This window comes from Gymnoscopelus braueri (genome assembly GCF_963280865.1).
Source record: "Gymnoscopelus braueri genome assembly, chromosome: 6".
Lineage (NCBI taxonomy): Eukaryota > Metazoa > Chordata > Actinopteri > Myctophiformes > Myctophidae > Gymnoscopelus > Gymnoscopelus braueri.
This window is the reverse complement of record NC_137607.1, coordinates 36,585,012-36,598,447: the sequence shown is the minus strand read 5'-3', so window position 1 is coordinate 36,598,447 and position 13,436 is coordinate 36,585,012. Positions and strand designations below refer to the sequence as shown.

General features: G+C 39.8%; 2 protein-coding genes across 2 annotated transcripts in view; both read right to left on the bottom strand.

The window, feature by feature from the left end:
* Positions 1-4,267: 4,267 nt before the first annotated feature.
* Positions 4,268-6,718, bottom strand: foxd2 (forkhead box D2). Its single transcript, XM_080431935.1, has one exon. It carries the CDS (start codon positions 6,262-6,264, stop codon positions 5,125-5,127), a length of 1,140 nt encoding a protein of 379 aa, XP_080288061.1. The 5' UTR covers positions 6,265-6,718; the 3' UTR covers positions 4,268-5,124.
* Positions 6,719-12,869: 6,151 nt separating this feature from the next.
* The window catches only part of foxe3 (forkhead box E3), a gene marked incomplete at both ends in the record, with an annotated part of 1,296 nt that continues 729 nt past the window's right edge, over positions 12,870-13,436 (bottom strand). Inside the window, one exon of the mRNA XM_080430839.1 lies at positions 12,870-13,436. This exon is cut by the window's right edge and continues 729 nt beyond it. Coding sequence (XP_080286965.1) covers positions 12,870-13,436 — 567 coding nt within the window.

Genomic DNA, 13,436 nt, shown 5'->3' with positions numbered 1-13,436 from the left:
GCTATTTCAAAATGTTTTCCTCTTTCTTATATTATTTGACAATTTGGCCAATGTTTGACCAGTTTTTATAGTATAGTTTGTTGATTACTTTTTGTGCAGTAATGGTAATTTTTCATTAAAAAGGATTATGTATTAAAAAGGTCTTAAAAGTCCTTAAATTGTCACTTTACTGTCATCTGGGGCCCCCCACAAATCATGTGGGGACCCTCCTGGGGGTCCCGACCCACAGGTTGACTGCAAGTCCTGTCATAAGGAGACTGCAAGCTCTGTTGGCCACGCGTAGTGTGTGTCCCCTCCTGCATGTCAACATAATAGGCCTATAGGTTGATATACATGCTATAACCTCTGTCCCAAGTGTCCTTCAAGACACAGCAGTATAGGAGACATCGATTAACGATGTGCTCTAATTAGCATGGCAGTGAAAGTTGGATATGGAAGGTTTAAAACCAAACGATTTCACATCATCCCTTTGGTCCCGTTCACACGTCCTGCACAGAACACCCGGACCAGGCCAAGGTGACATGACCACAAGAAAGGACTTTCCATCAGTCCTATAGCTGAAAATGAATTAATACATAAATTGTATAGACACACACACACACACACACACACACACACACACACACACACACACACACACACACACACACACACACACACACACATATATATATATATATATATATATATATATATATATATATATATATATATATATATATATATATATATATATATATATGCCTACAAAAATGCCTTCTAAATCAGTAGTTCTCACACTTTCAAGATTTTTCAAAAATGTGCAAGCTCACAGTGAGCTATTTTTGAATAACCAATGCAAAAATCTAAAATGATACAGATATATATATATATATATATATATATATATATATATATATATATATATATATATATATATATATATATATATATATATATATATATATATCTGTGTATATATATATATATATATATATATATATATATATATATATATATATATATATATATATATATATATATATATATATATATATATATATATATATATATATACAGATGCATTTAGATATCGCCGAATAATTAGACTTAAGCATTTGCGCAAATAGGCCATATGGAAATGGTTACAATTTATAAATGGAGGGGAATTGCCTTTAAATTTATAAATGTGTTTTCAAGTCATTTAACTGTCACATTGCGTAGCACTCAGTGCTCGGTCCGTTTGAGGAAGGAGGAAGAAGCGTCGTGGGTTCGAAAACAGCGCCAGTGTCGCTGTGGCGAATAAAGACACTTCTCTGGGACTCTTGACTGTGGGTGGTCCGCACAGAGTGACAACCACACGGCAGACTGTGTGGAGGGGGAGAACTGGGACTCCATAAAGCACGGGGCATGCCATTACGACCAGTGATGATAAACCATTAAGGCTTGCGTGAAAAATTAGAGGGCGTTTGTGAGAGATTTGTGCCTTTTGTGAGACGTCTAATTCATCAGTTTGCATGGATGTATTCCCGAGTTTACAGCGGTTAGAGAAGAAGAGAAGAGCCAGGGTGAATCTATTCTGGTCACAAGCCTCTAATCCGAGTTTAAAGATCAAGAGTGTTGTTTCGTGCACATTCAACACATTCATTTGGCAAGAGTTTCATTCGGCTACACGTCTTGCATTTTTAGACCTGTTTTCAAATGGGTCTTTGCAAAATTGGAAAATGCAAGACTTGTTTGTAGCTGAATATTTGCTTGGTTTATACGTCGTCGTAGGACGGTGTCTCACTCACTCACATAGCCTGTTCTGTAAGCATTGTGAGCTTGTAGATTTGCTATTTTTTTGGCGCGCACGAGAGTCACGCACTTCCATATCTATGAAAAACAGTAGCCTATATACTGTGTGTAATGAATGTTTAACTTTGCATATCTTTATTTTACAACCCCACAATTGTAGGCCTATACACTACCGCTAATTGTTGTGTCAACTTACAATTATTAAGACAGTGTTTTTGGTTGAGTTCAATGAGTTGCAAGGTGTGTGTGTGTGTGTGTGTGTGTGTGTGTGTGTGTGTGTGTGTGTGTGTGTGTGTGTGTGTGTGTGTGTGTGTGTGTGTGTGTGTGTGTGTGTGTGTGTGTGTGTGTGTGTGTGTGTGTGTGTGTGTGTGTGTGAGAGAGAGAGAGAGAGATTCATATAGGTTTTATTTTGTCCTGAAAGTGACATCTTTGTTAACTCTTCGTGTGGATATATTTAAAAAGCACTATGGCATGGTGCATATTATCACTGTGTGCTGCCTATAGAAAAACTTGAATGGTGGAAACAAACAAGTTCCCAGAACGTTTTAGTGTTATCCTTTTAGCGTGTTTTACTCGTGCTGTTTACATTTTTGACTAATAAAGTATTCAATAAATCAATCAGTGTTTTAATATTTGTTCTACCTTGATTTACTATATAAATGTCATCGTCATTAAATTGATTATATATTTTTCTCATTTTTTTGTATGGAGCCTGGACCTGGAATTCTGATCTCTATGTAGACTGTGCATATTTAGACTAGCCTACAAGTTCTATAATTCGAACGAATGGCAAAGAAAGAAAGAAAGAAAGAAAGAAAGAAAGAAAGAAAGAAAGAAAGAAAGAAAGAAGAATAAAGGTAGCTTGGTGTCTGTGCTTGGAGGGAGCTGAGAGAGAAAGTGTGTGAAAGCAGAGGAGTCAGGCCCCCACCCCTTCATCCTTAATAGTGATCTGTCAAAACACCGACCAAACTAATTTAACCATTTGCACACAGATCTGATAAATAAAGGAGGCTTTTTACACATGCCCTTCTGTCTAGGAACATGTGCTCGGCCAACTCTGAAATAGACCAATGGTCCATGTTTTCTGTAGGGGACGAGTCCCACTGCTTCTTTTTGTATGAGCGCCGGGACAACACAGATGACATGAAAGCAGACCCAAAAAACCGAGGGCCTTTTGAGAAGATTGCTTTTCAGGGGGCTAAATGTGTGTGTCTGGCCCCACAGGGGACCGCTTGCTGTGTGCACATTCAGGACCCCTGTGCACGGGGTCCTCGCTGACAACATCAACAAACGGGCAAAAAAGCCGCATTATGGCGGATTAGGCCCCTGATGAAAAATGCTGCTACAAATTAGCAACGAAACCCCCAAGAGATCGTTGGGTATCCCCGTAAGAACGCTCACTTTCAATTACAAGCCGCGAGGCTCGCATGGTGACGTCCCCATTCATTTGGGCCTTTGTAAACTTTGCAAGAAAATAGTCCTTTATAAACTACACACAAACTCCCCAGAGCCACACAAGAGGAATACTTGCCCACTGTTGCGTGATATTCCTCGCTGTAGATGGTATATATAGGCCTTAGATCTGGGTTTGTTTGAATATCCCAATCTAAAACTTGTGTTTCTCACACTCACACTCACACACACAAAAACAAACCCTTCTCTATTTCGCTGCCTGTGTGAACATGCCTTGTGTCACAATTAAGTAGTTTAAATCGGTGCATTTACATTCTTGACCAAATTAAAATTGATAATAATTTTATATTATAGCTCACCTTTCATGGTCAGAGATCAATTAATTGGATACGCGTGTCAGATGTTTGATAGGAAGGACAAAACGTCTAAATGTAATGTGTCCTCAAAATAAGAAAATGTAATACTGAAATACTGAATTTGCCTTGGGATCAATAAAGGTCTAAAACAATACATAAATAAATCCTCAGTATTATATATATATATATATATATATATAAATATATATATAATATATATATATATATATATATATATATATATATATATATATGTATGTATATGTATATGTATATGTATATATATATATATATATATATATATATATATATATATATATATATATATATATATATATATATATATATATATATATATATATATATATATATATATATATATATATAATTAAATTGACAAAATCCCTTCCAAAATAGAACACTTTTAAAATTACATCCATTAAAATGCAGACAATTCTTGTAGACAGAACAATTTAGAATAGCCTAACCAAGGGACAACCTAAATCTAAATAGTAGTTAGACTACATATCTAAATCCATGAGTTGGCTAAATCAATAGGCTTAGGTCGTCGTCCTATATTTTGAGGACATTCACCTTTTTCTTTTTAAGCTAAGCCAGCAAAACGTCCGAAGCAATAAAAAGGGTTAACGAATTTTCTTTTTCAAATTCACAAACATTTATTATTCTTGTCATTACAACAACAAAAAAATGACCTAGGAACATGTAGGTGTCTCTCTATTGGCAACACATGACAACGTTTCACAGATTAAATTGTGAAATGATAACGAACGTCAGCACAACAGATTAAACAGGGTGTCTGAGAGAGAGAGAGAGAGAGAGAGAGAGAGAGAGAGAGAGAGAGAGAGAGAGAGAGAGAGAGAGAGAGAGAGAGAGGGGTAGGCTAATGCGCTTTCTTTAAACACAAAAAAAACACATAACCTATGTGTCCACAGACAACATAAAATGAATCCGTCACAAATTCACCAGGACGCCGCATGTATGCAAAGGAGATCCGGGGGTCATAGTGGGAAAAACAAACCCCCTTTGTCTCAATGTGCTTTCTAGTAAAAACCTGAGTTGGCGGTCTCGTGTAGCCAATGTCAAAGACAGTGCTTTTTCCTCACGACGCACAAAATATAAAACAATATAAATCATAGCATAATAAAAATCTCAATGATATTTTAAAAATCGAAAATTATCCCGCACAGAGATAATGTGACACGTTTAACTTATGTTAAAAATACCAGGATCGTTTTGTTTTCTGGATGCCACATAGCCAGAAGTGTCAGGCCAACAAATGTATACTAAGTATTGATTCAAGAGCCTTCATCAATGTCTTAATTCCTCTCGCCTCTGTCATTATTATTATACACATATTTACAAGCCATAAATAAACCTTTCAATCCCCCCGCATCTCCCACATCTTAATCAAAATCAACGGGAAGAGCCACAACACTCTTATTTCACAAAGAATGTTCAGCCTACCTTCACATAAGACGACAGAACCGCAATGGGCTTTTTAATAAGAGCATTTTCTGTGGTGTTTCTCAACAGCATTTGTTTTGATTGTTTGTTTTTTCTAGAAAGGGCAACTGTTCATATGTGCAGTTTTGCTAGAGAATGTCTGCGCCCCGGCTTGTAGGCCTAATATGCTTTCCTGCGAGAGGTTCAAGTGGCCAGAGGCCGAGGCGAGTGCTGCCGGGGTCAACATGGCCAGGATCTGCGCCTGGCTGCCGGGGTGATGGCTGCCATACGACGAGCCCGTGCTGTTTGCCGCGCCGATGATATTGTCAATCGAGAAAGAGGGTCGACTCGGAGTGTTCGCGTCCGTCTTGAGGGGCGGCAAGCCGGGTAGCGTGGGACTTAGCTGCGGGTAAAATGGCTTTCGTAAATCGGCCCCTAAAAGAGAGGGCAGCGGGTGTGGGCTCGGGAATATCGAGGCCGGCGATGGCAGGACGCACGGCGCGTTTTGGAACGGGAACGCGCCGGCCGGGTGGTGCGGGTGATACGGATTGTGCGCGGCGTGAAAGTTCTGCAGCTGCAGTCCGTAGTTGTAGCCGTAAGGGCCGTATCCGAACCCGGGCATGAAACCCCCGACGTCCCGGAGGATCTCGTTGGTTTGGTGTCTCTTGAAGCGCTTCCTCCTGCGTAAAAAACTTCCATTATCGAACATGTCCGCGGACTCTGGGTCGAGGGTCCAGTAGTTGCCCTTTCCGGGATTCCCGGGTTCGCGTGGGATCTTCACGAAGCAGTCGTTTAAGGAGAGGTTGTGGCGAATGGAGTTCTGCCACGCGGGGAACTTCTCCCGGTAGTACGGGAACCTGCTGCTGATGAACTCGCAGATCTCGCTGAGCGTGAGCCGCTTCTTGGGACTCTGGAGGATGGACATGGTGATCAGGGCTATGTACGAATAGGGCGGCTTCACGAGTGCACTCTTGCCGGGCTTGTCTCCATGGATCAGGGCACCACCGGCCTCTGTGCCGGACCCGGTCTGGTGCTCGGACGGGCACTCGGAGCTGCTGAGCACCGGGGAGGAGGAGACTCTCTCGCTCGCGTTCTGAGAGAAGTTGTCGTCTGAGTCGTCGTTGTCCAGGACGAAGTCGTGATGCGTGTATTTTCCGTCCTTGCTGACGACGGACATGTCTCCCCCGACCACGTCGATGTCCACATCATCGGACAATACAGAGCTGTCGGACATAATATCCGTCCCCAAAGTCATCCTTGGAGAGACCGGTCCTCTCTCTCTCCCTCTCTCTCTCTCTCTCGTCCCCCTCCTCCTACTCGGGTCCCACGGGTTGTTGTGTGAAACTCACCGTCTGGGCTTCCAGAAAGATCACTCGACCAAACTGTTGTTTTATCTCCAGTCGTCACCGAACGAAAACATCGCCAAAATGTATGGAAAGGACAGATAAGGCTTGGATCTGCCGTGGTTCTCCTCCGATCATCTAGTCTGCTATAGTCTCACCGAGAAAGGAAAGAAAGAAAAACAAGCCGGACTACAGTCATAAATCACGCCGTTTCCCCTCCTAAAGGACCACTTTAAGAGTTCTGTACACACACACGAGTTTCTTATTTCTGTGATCGATTTATGCTATAGGTCATTTAAAAGGCTACATGTGGAACAACATCCAAATGGGCGTCTTTTTACGCGCTGGGCGCGGGTAAGTATCCAGGCAAGAGTCTCATATACTATCGTCCCTCATTGCTCTCAAAAAGCTATTTATTCAACCGCGCTGAACACGTGACCTCTCTATGTCACTGTTTAGCCTCGTTTATCCTGCGTCGTACAACGGTGTCGCATGCCAAAAAGAGCAGATCTGCAAGCTGACAGCGCATCGCGAAGCAATGCGCTGTCAGCTTGCAGATCGGCTTTTTTTTTGCAAGCGACACCGCCGTACGACGAAGTATAACACAAGCTTCGCCAGGAACTACAGGAAATTAAGGTGAGGGAATTTAGTGACATGGATATGTGTTGGAGAGACCGTTCCGTTGTACCACTGTGTCAGGCGTAAACAAAATCACGGGAAGGAATTAAGGCGTAGGCCTAAATGATAATTACCACATTAAAACTAAATGCATGGGCTACCGTTTTTGTTAGTTAGACCGTTAGAGTAATCTGCATTATATGGTGCTGAAAGAGATATAGGGACAAATGCGAAATCCCAAAGGCATGCGGTTAAGAAAATTATAAAATCATAATCATTTAGTTTAAAATGTTTTTTTTTTTTTTTGTTAGGCTGTAATTATTTCGTGCTAAGTTGCCACAGTAAAATAGCCCATGTTCATTTATTTACCCCAAGAGTGTAAATAAGGACCACGCGTTGTGTTAACGCTATCTGTAATAATTCTGTACTGCAAAAAATCAAGTAATTTTTTTTTAGCCATGTTAGGCTTGCATGTAGACAAGATCTAAGGCCATTACGTGTTAATGACATGCTCATCAAGAACAAAATATTGTTAGCTGAGTTCATAGCAATCTTATAAATTAAGATGATTTGCATTTTGTATTATTGTTAATATTATTGTTATTATTGTTGTTATTAGGCTATTATTATTATATTATGTAGCTGTTATTGTTGTTGTTGTTATTTAATCCCTACATAATTATTTCATTTCGTTAATTTTTGCTGCAGAATAAAAATATTTTAACCAATCAAGTCAAGCTAAGGTTTTTGCTAACACATTAAATGTAGCCTATATTGGCCTACGTTAATGTCACGTTTCGTTTAATACAAATTTGGGTGGGTATAGGCAGTTCTGAAAGTAATGTTACGTCTATTTGTATTAAAAATAAATGCGCATAATTTTGTTGACTGCTGCACGAAATTAAATGTCAGCATAGGTAATTTTATTGCAGGTAAAAGACAATGTGCTGCATCATCATGTCACCCCCCCCCCCCTAGCGTGGCCAACGGTCCCCAGATCACTTCTCACGGGTTTTATGTTTTGCTTGTCTAGAAGTCATAACATTATCCATCTACATTTTCTGCATAATTCGCATATAGACAAACACAGAGGGCCATATTATAGTCAGCTGCGAAACCTGCGTCAATTCGTCTTCGTCACATCATGAACCTCGGCTGTAGCAGAGCAGATGACATGGTATGTAATGTGGACGGGCCCATTGGAACACGACAGGCGGACATTCCATTTCATTAGGGCTGCAGAAACATGGCCGTTATTGTAATGCGTTCACATCAGCACCCCATCCATCTCTGTACAGTCCGGTGGTTCTCAAAGTGAGGTCCGGGGACCCCCAGGGGTCCTGGGGGGCGGGGTCAGGCCGAGCGTCCCCAGTAAAATGTGTGAATACATTTTAAACCCTTTATCCATATTCTATACGTTGGCTATTCAAAAATAGCAGATGTACAAGCTCACAGCGCGTCACTTCGTGCCACGCAGCGAGCTTGTACGTCTGCAATTTTTTAAGGGCTTGGGGTCCCTGGCTCTAAACATTTTCAGATGGGGTCCACGGCCAAATAGGCTACAAATCAATTTGGGGGTCCTTGACATGAAGAAGTTTGAGAACTGTTTGTCATCACTTCAGCAGCCGCAACTCGTTGTGCTAAAGTCGCCTATCAGATATATATTAAGGTAGCAGCATATATAGGTACGGTTTTGTGTTGGCATATTTGCATCTATTTTTGTTTATGTATGGGGGGGTTATTGAGAGATTTAAAATGATCTCTCGTCGGGCCCCGGACCCGGACCAAAAGCAAGGGAATTTAAGCTGAAACATATGAACAAAATTACTATAATTAAAAAATATATATATTTTGTCATTTGTAAAAATTGCAAATTTTGTGGTTTTCAAACCTGTTTCAAATCAGTTTTCTGAGCTGTGTCTACACAAAAGTTGTGTAGAAAATGTCTTGAGTCAAGCTACATCATATATACACTGTGTCTATGACTCTGTGCCCTTTGCTGGCCTGCTGGTTCCAGGTCGCTCGTCACGTCAGCTGTGTATGTAGGTCTATGCTGTTGCCCACATATCTCACATCGTTACCCTGAAAGCCATGACAGCTGCCGGCCAGTAAATGCAACAACCAGCTCATAATCGTTCTCACGCGTAGAGAGACCTTTCTCTCTCTGCAAGATCTACGGAGCTGATGTGACATGACAGCGTGCTTTTTCATGTCATCATCCTGATCCAGCCCTTCATTGTCACAAAGGTTAAGGCTTGTTCTCACGCTGGGTAACAGCTTCGTTGGTCTTGAGTTGTCTTGATATGTCAATTTTACCTGTTTGCATAAAACAACAACCCTATAATACGTCATGGTTATAGGTGCATGTGCTAAAGTCACATAAAAATAAAAGGGAAAGGCATGAACTCAATACTTTATTACTTTATTACTTTATTTATTTATTTATTTATTTATTTATTTATTTATTTATTTATTTATTTATTTATTTATTTATTTATTTATTTATTTATTTATTTATTTATTTATTTATTTATTTATTTATTTATTTATTTATTTGTGTGGGGGGTTGTTTTCAGGTCAGATCTAATTTACAAGGGATTGTTTTATGCCTGAATAAAAGTGGATAATTATGGCGATTGCCTTTTCTACCCATTATAGCTCACTTGTCATTTAGGTTTTTATGGCAAATGAATTAACATTGATTAGCTTACTGTGCAAGTCTCTTGAATTGCATGATTTACAAACTACATTACCTAATGCATATTTATGCAAGCCTCTGAATAGTTTGCTAAAATATAATCTTAAGGATAAACTAGCTAGGTTTGCAATTTGTCATGGGCCTACTTGCTGTTTGCAGTGTTGAGGCGCCCTCTGCTGTCAGATAATAGTTAAAACAAGAACCACCAATTCAGAATCAGAATCTAAATTCGCTTTACATTGTGCATATTTGTACATAAAAGCAACTTGTCGAGGTTTGTGCATTACACTGAAGCAACAGTAAAGAAAGCATTTAACGTTTTTAGAACCTTTCAATCAAAATATAAAGATAAGCAGAAATAGAATCAAAATACAATGTACACCTCTGGCTGGTGCAGCAGATAAATAATGCCCATGTTGAAAGTGTACACAGGTAGTATATCCATTTCACAGTGCGCCTAAATGAATAAATACAAATATAAAGATAAGCAGAAATATAATCTATATTCAAAATACAATGTACACCTCTGGCTGGTATTGCAGCAGATACATAAACAATATCGGCCATGTTGAAAGTGTACACAGGGGTAGAATATTCATTCCACAATGCGCTTATATGAATAAATATATTATTATTATTATTATTATTATTGTTGTGTACACATTAGACACATCACAGTCTATGGTCCTCACACATAAGGCCACTTTCACTTTGTATTGTCCCGATTTTAGTGTGTGTGTGTGTGTGTGTGTGTGTGTGTGTGTGTGTGTGTGTGTGTGTGTGTGCACACCTGCAGTCATAATCCCAAATTCACATGGGGCCAACACATTGAAAGTGACCATTTTAAAACAAGCGACTGTATTAAATCTACTCAGTATTCATGTTGTGCCAAAATTATTTATTCATGCTTGAAGACATATAGTAGCTATAGGCCTATAGTTAATAATAAGGAATTCTGAAACATCACATTTTGTATTTGTGTTTGTTATTGTTTGCTTGCTTGCTTGTTTCAAGTTGTAAACTTTAACAATAACATATCCAATAGTAATCTGACATGGAGTAGTGATATAAAATATTTAATAATCAGTAATGCTACAGTGCAGTAGGCCTGCCTACAATAAAGGTTACACACACACACACACACGCACACGCACGCACGCACGCACACACACACACACACACACACACACACACACACACACACACACACACACACCACAAGACTTTTGTCTTGCAACACTGCACTTTATCCCTAGACTGTAGTTTCTGTTTTGTCAATGAGGTATGAATTTGAGGTGAGGGGCATGTACAAAATAGAAGCAGCACTCCTAAAAAGCCGAAAATAGCGTCAAGGCCATGTCTCAGAGTAAGACAAAGATCGAGGTGTATTTTCGTTATTTAGTTTGACAGTTGGCCCTCAGCAGCAATATCAGGGCTGCACCAGAGACCTTATACTCCATAATGGTGCAAAATTGACCTGTCACTATTTTCAAAGTCTGAAATTCGTATAAATGTAACACCTTAGCCTTAGCACCTTAGCCTAGCCTTAGCACACACACACACACACACACACACACACACACACACACACACAGTCTTTATATATATATATATATATATATATATATATATATATATATATATATATATATATATATATATATATATATATATATATATATATATATATATATATATATATATATATATATATATATTTATATATATATAAAAAATTCCATTCATATAGTGCAACTGAAATGCCTGATTGCAATGATGGTATAGTCCCATCACACTCATGTCTTACTTTGATTCAATAACTCATCTGTGTATATCTGTGTGTGTGTGTGATCCACGTTTGTTTTCCTCCTCGGGTCGCTATTGAAAGCTGCTTTTTATATTTTAGGTTCCATCACATAGAGTCAGACAACGTCAATACCAATGATAATAATAATTATACTTATTATAATTATTATTATTATTATTACTATTAGCCTATAATCATCATCATAAATACGTAATTGTTGTTATTATAGTTATTGTTATTACTATAATACAAGTTGTTGTAGTCGTATAGTCTTCTGTTTTTCAGCTGCCTATCAGACGAGTTTCGTTATACCGACAGCAAAAGCTTTCACTTTCACATCATATGCCGGTTTGCAATTGCACAGCAGACGGGCTTTAACAAAAGCTTCCTTAATGGAACTTTATGCAACCTTTCCATGGAGATCCAAGTCTAGTGATTCATTTCGGCACAGTAGGCCTATACTATGCACCTCCATTTGTCCCCATGACGACCATTTAAGCAGCACTGATGATAGCCTTGTCATGGATTGTCAACTTTGAGATTTGATTGAGGTCCATATTATCCAAAAGTATGAATTATTATACATTAACACATTAATGACTTTCAAATGTATAGTTTTTCATAAGATATACCATTTGACTGATAATTGTATGCATACACTTATCTTCCACACATACAGACCACTTATTTCAAATCATACATTAATTAACCAGAATGCAATCAGTGGGTCTGCATTGTGCTCCCTGTTCATTTCAGTGACTGAAGAATTGTCTGAAAGAATGGCGGCTGTAGGCCTATTTAATGACCTTCATTTCATCACCATTGTGACACATTACACATTACATGACATAATGTATATTTCCATTTTGGGGGAAGCATCTTTGTTTATGAACCAATAAAACAGAATTTCTGTCTGCAAAGACTCAAACTTAATTGATTCCAGTTGTTTTTATAAACTAGACTATTAGGCATATTAATAATAATAATAAAAAAGAAATAGGCCTAAGGAGTGCAACTATACTTGAATCAAGTCAGAATAGACTGAGCCATTTAAACATCTAGCTATGAAAGATTTAAAGACATACATATCAAAAAGGTATTTATTAATATGTGCCATCGGCATATTAAAAGTAGGTACATCAATCTATGCAGATTTAAGGCCAACAATGGTCCTGTTTACACACAGTAATGACTATCAAAAATATGTACGTCTAACAAAAACATCCTATATAAAACACATAAATACATCGTAAATGATGAACACACAGTGTAGAGACATGGCATTTCTGGAACAGAAGGAATGTCGGTTAAGCGAAGCAAATCGCTTCAGACCTTTTCGAATGGAATGCATGCATTTATATTCACATTTTAGTCCAGCGTGTGATTATTATTATTCACATATAGCGTTCTAATCCTGACGCAAAGTTGGCTTGTCTCATGTAAGAGTTGTTGTAAGAGTTCATGGGACTGGGGAGACCCAGGAGCTGCTCCGTGTGCTCGGCGCACGAGCCTGAGCGCAGAGCCGGCAACGAGAGCCTGTTCCCGGCGCAGTACACCTGAGAGCTCCCGGGGGAGAAGCCGGCCTGCGTCATGGCGGGGAGGTGAGGGGGAGACGCCGAGGACGAGTAGGGGTAGGTCAGGTGGTTGGCGGGCATGTTGCCGCTGTTTCTGCCATGCAGCATGTTGCCCGACGGGTTGACGACAGTCTGCGTCTGGAAGCACGCGGACGGGTCGGCGATGCCGCCGGTGACGGAGCAGCTGGAGGACATGGCGCCCAGGTGGTCCACCACCCCTCCGCCGTGATGGAGCCCCTGCAGGGCCTGGGAGTTGAGGTCTCCTCCGCTCTGCTGGCTGATGATGTTGTCGATGCTGAACATGCGCGGCTGTCCCTGGCCGACCCCGGCCGAGGTGGGGTAGTGGTGCAGCATGGCGGGGTGGGGGGACGAGGCCAGCTGAGAGCC

Coding starts and splice junctions, on each gene's coding strand:
- foxd2 (XM_080431935.1), bottom strand. CDS start 6,264: ATGACTTTGGGGACGGATATTATGTCCGACAGCTCTGTATTGTCCGAT.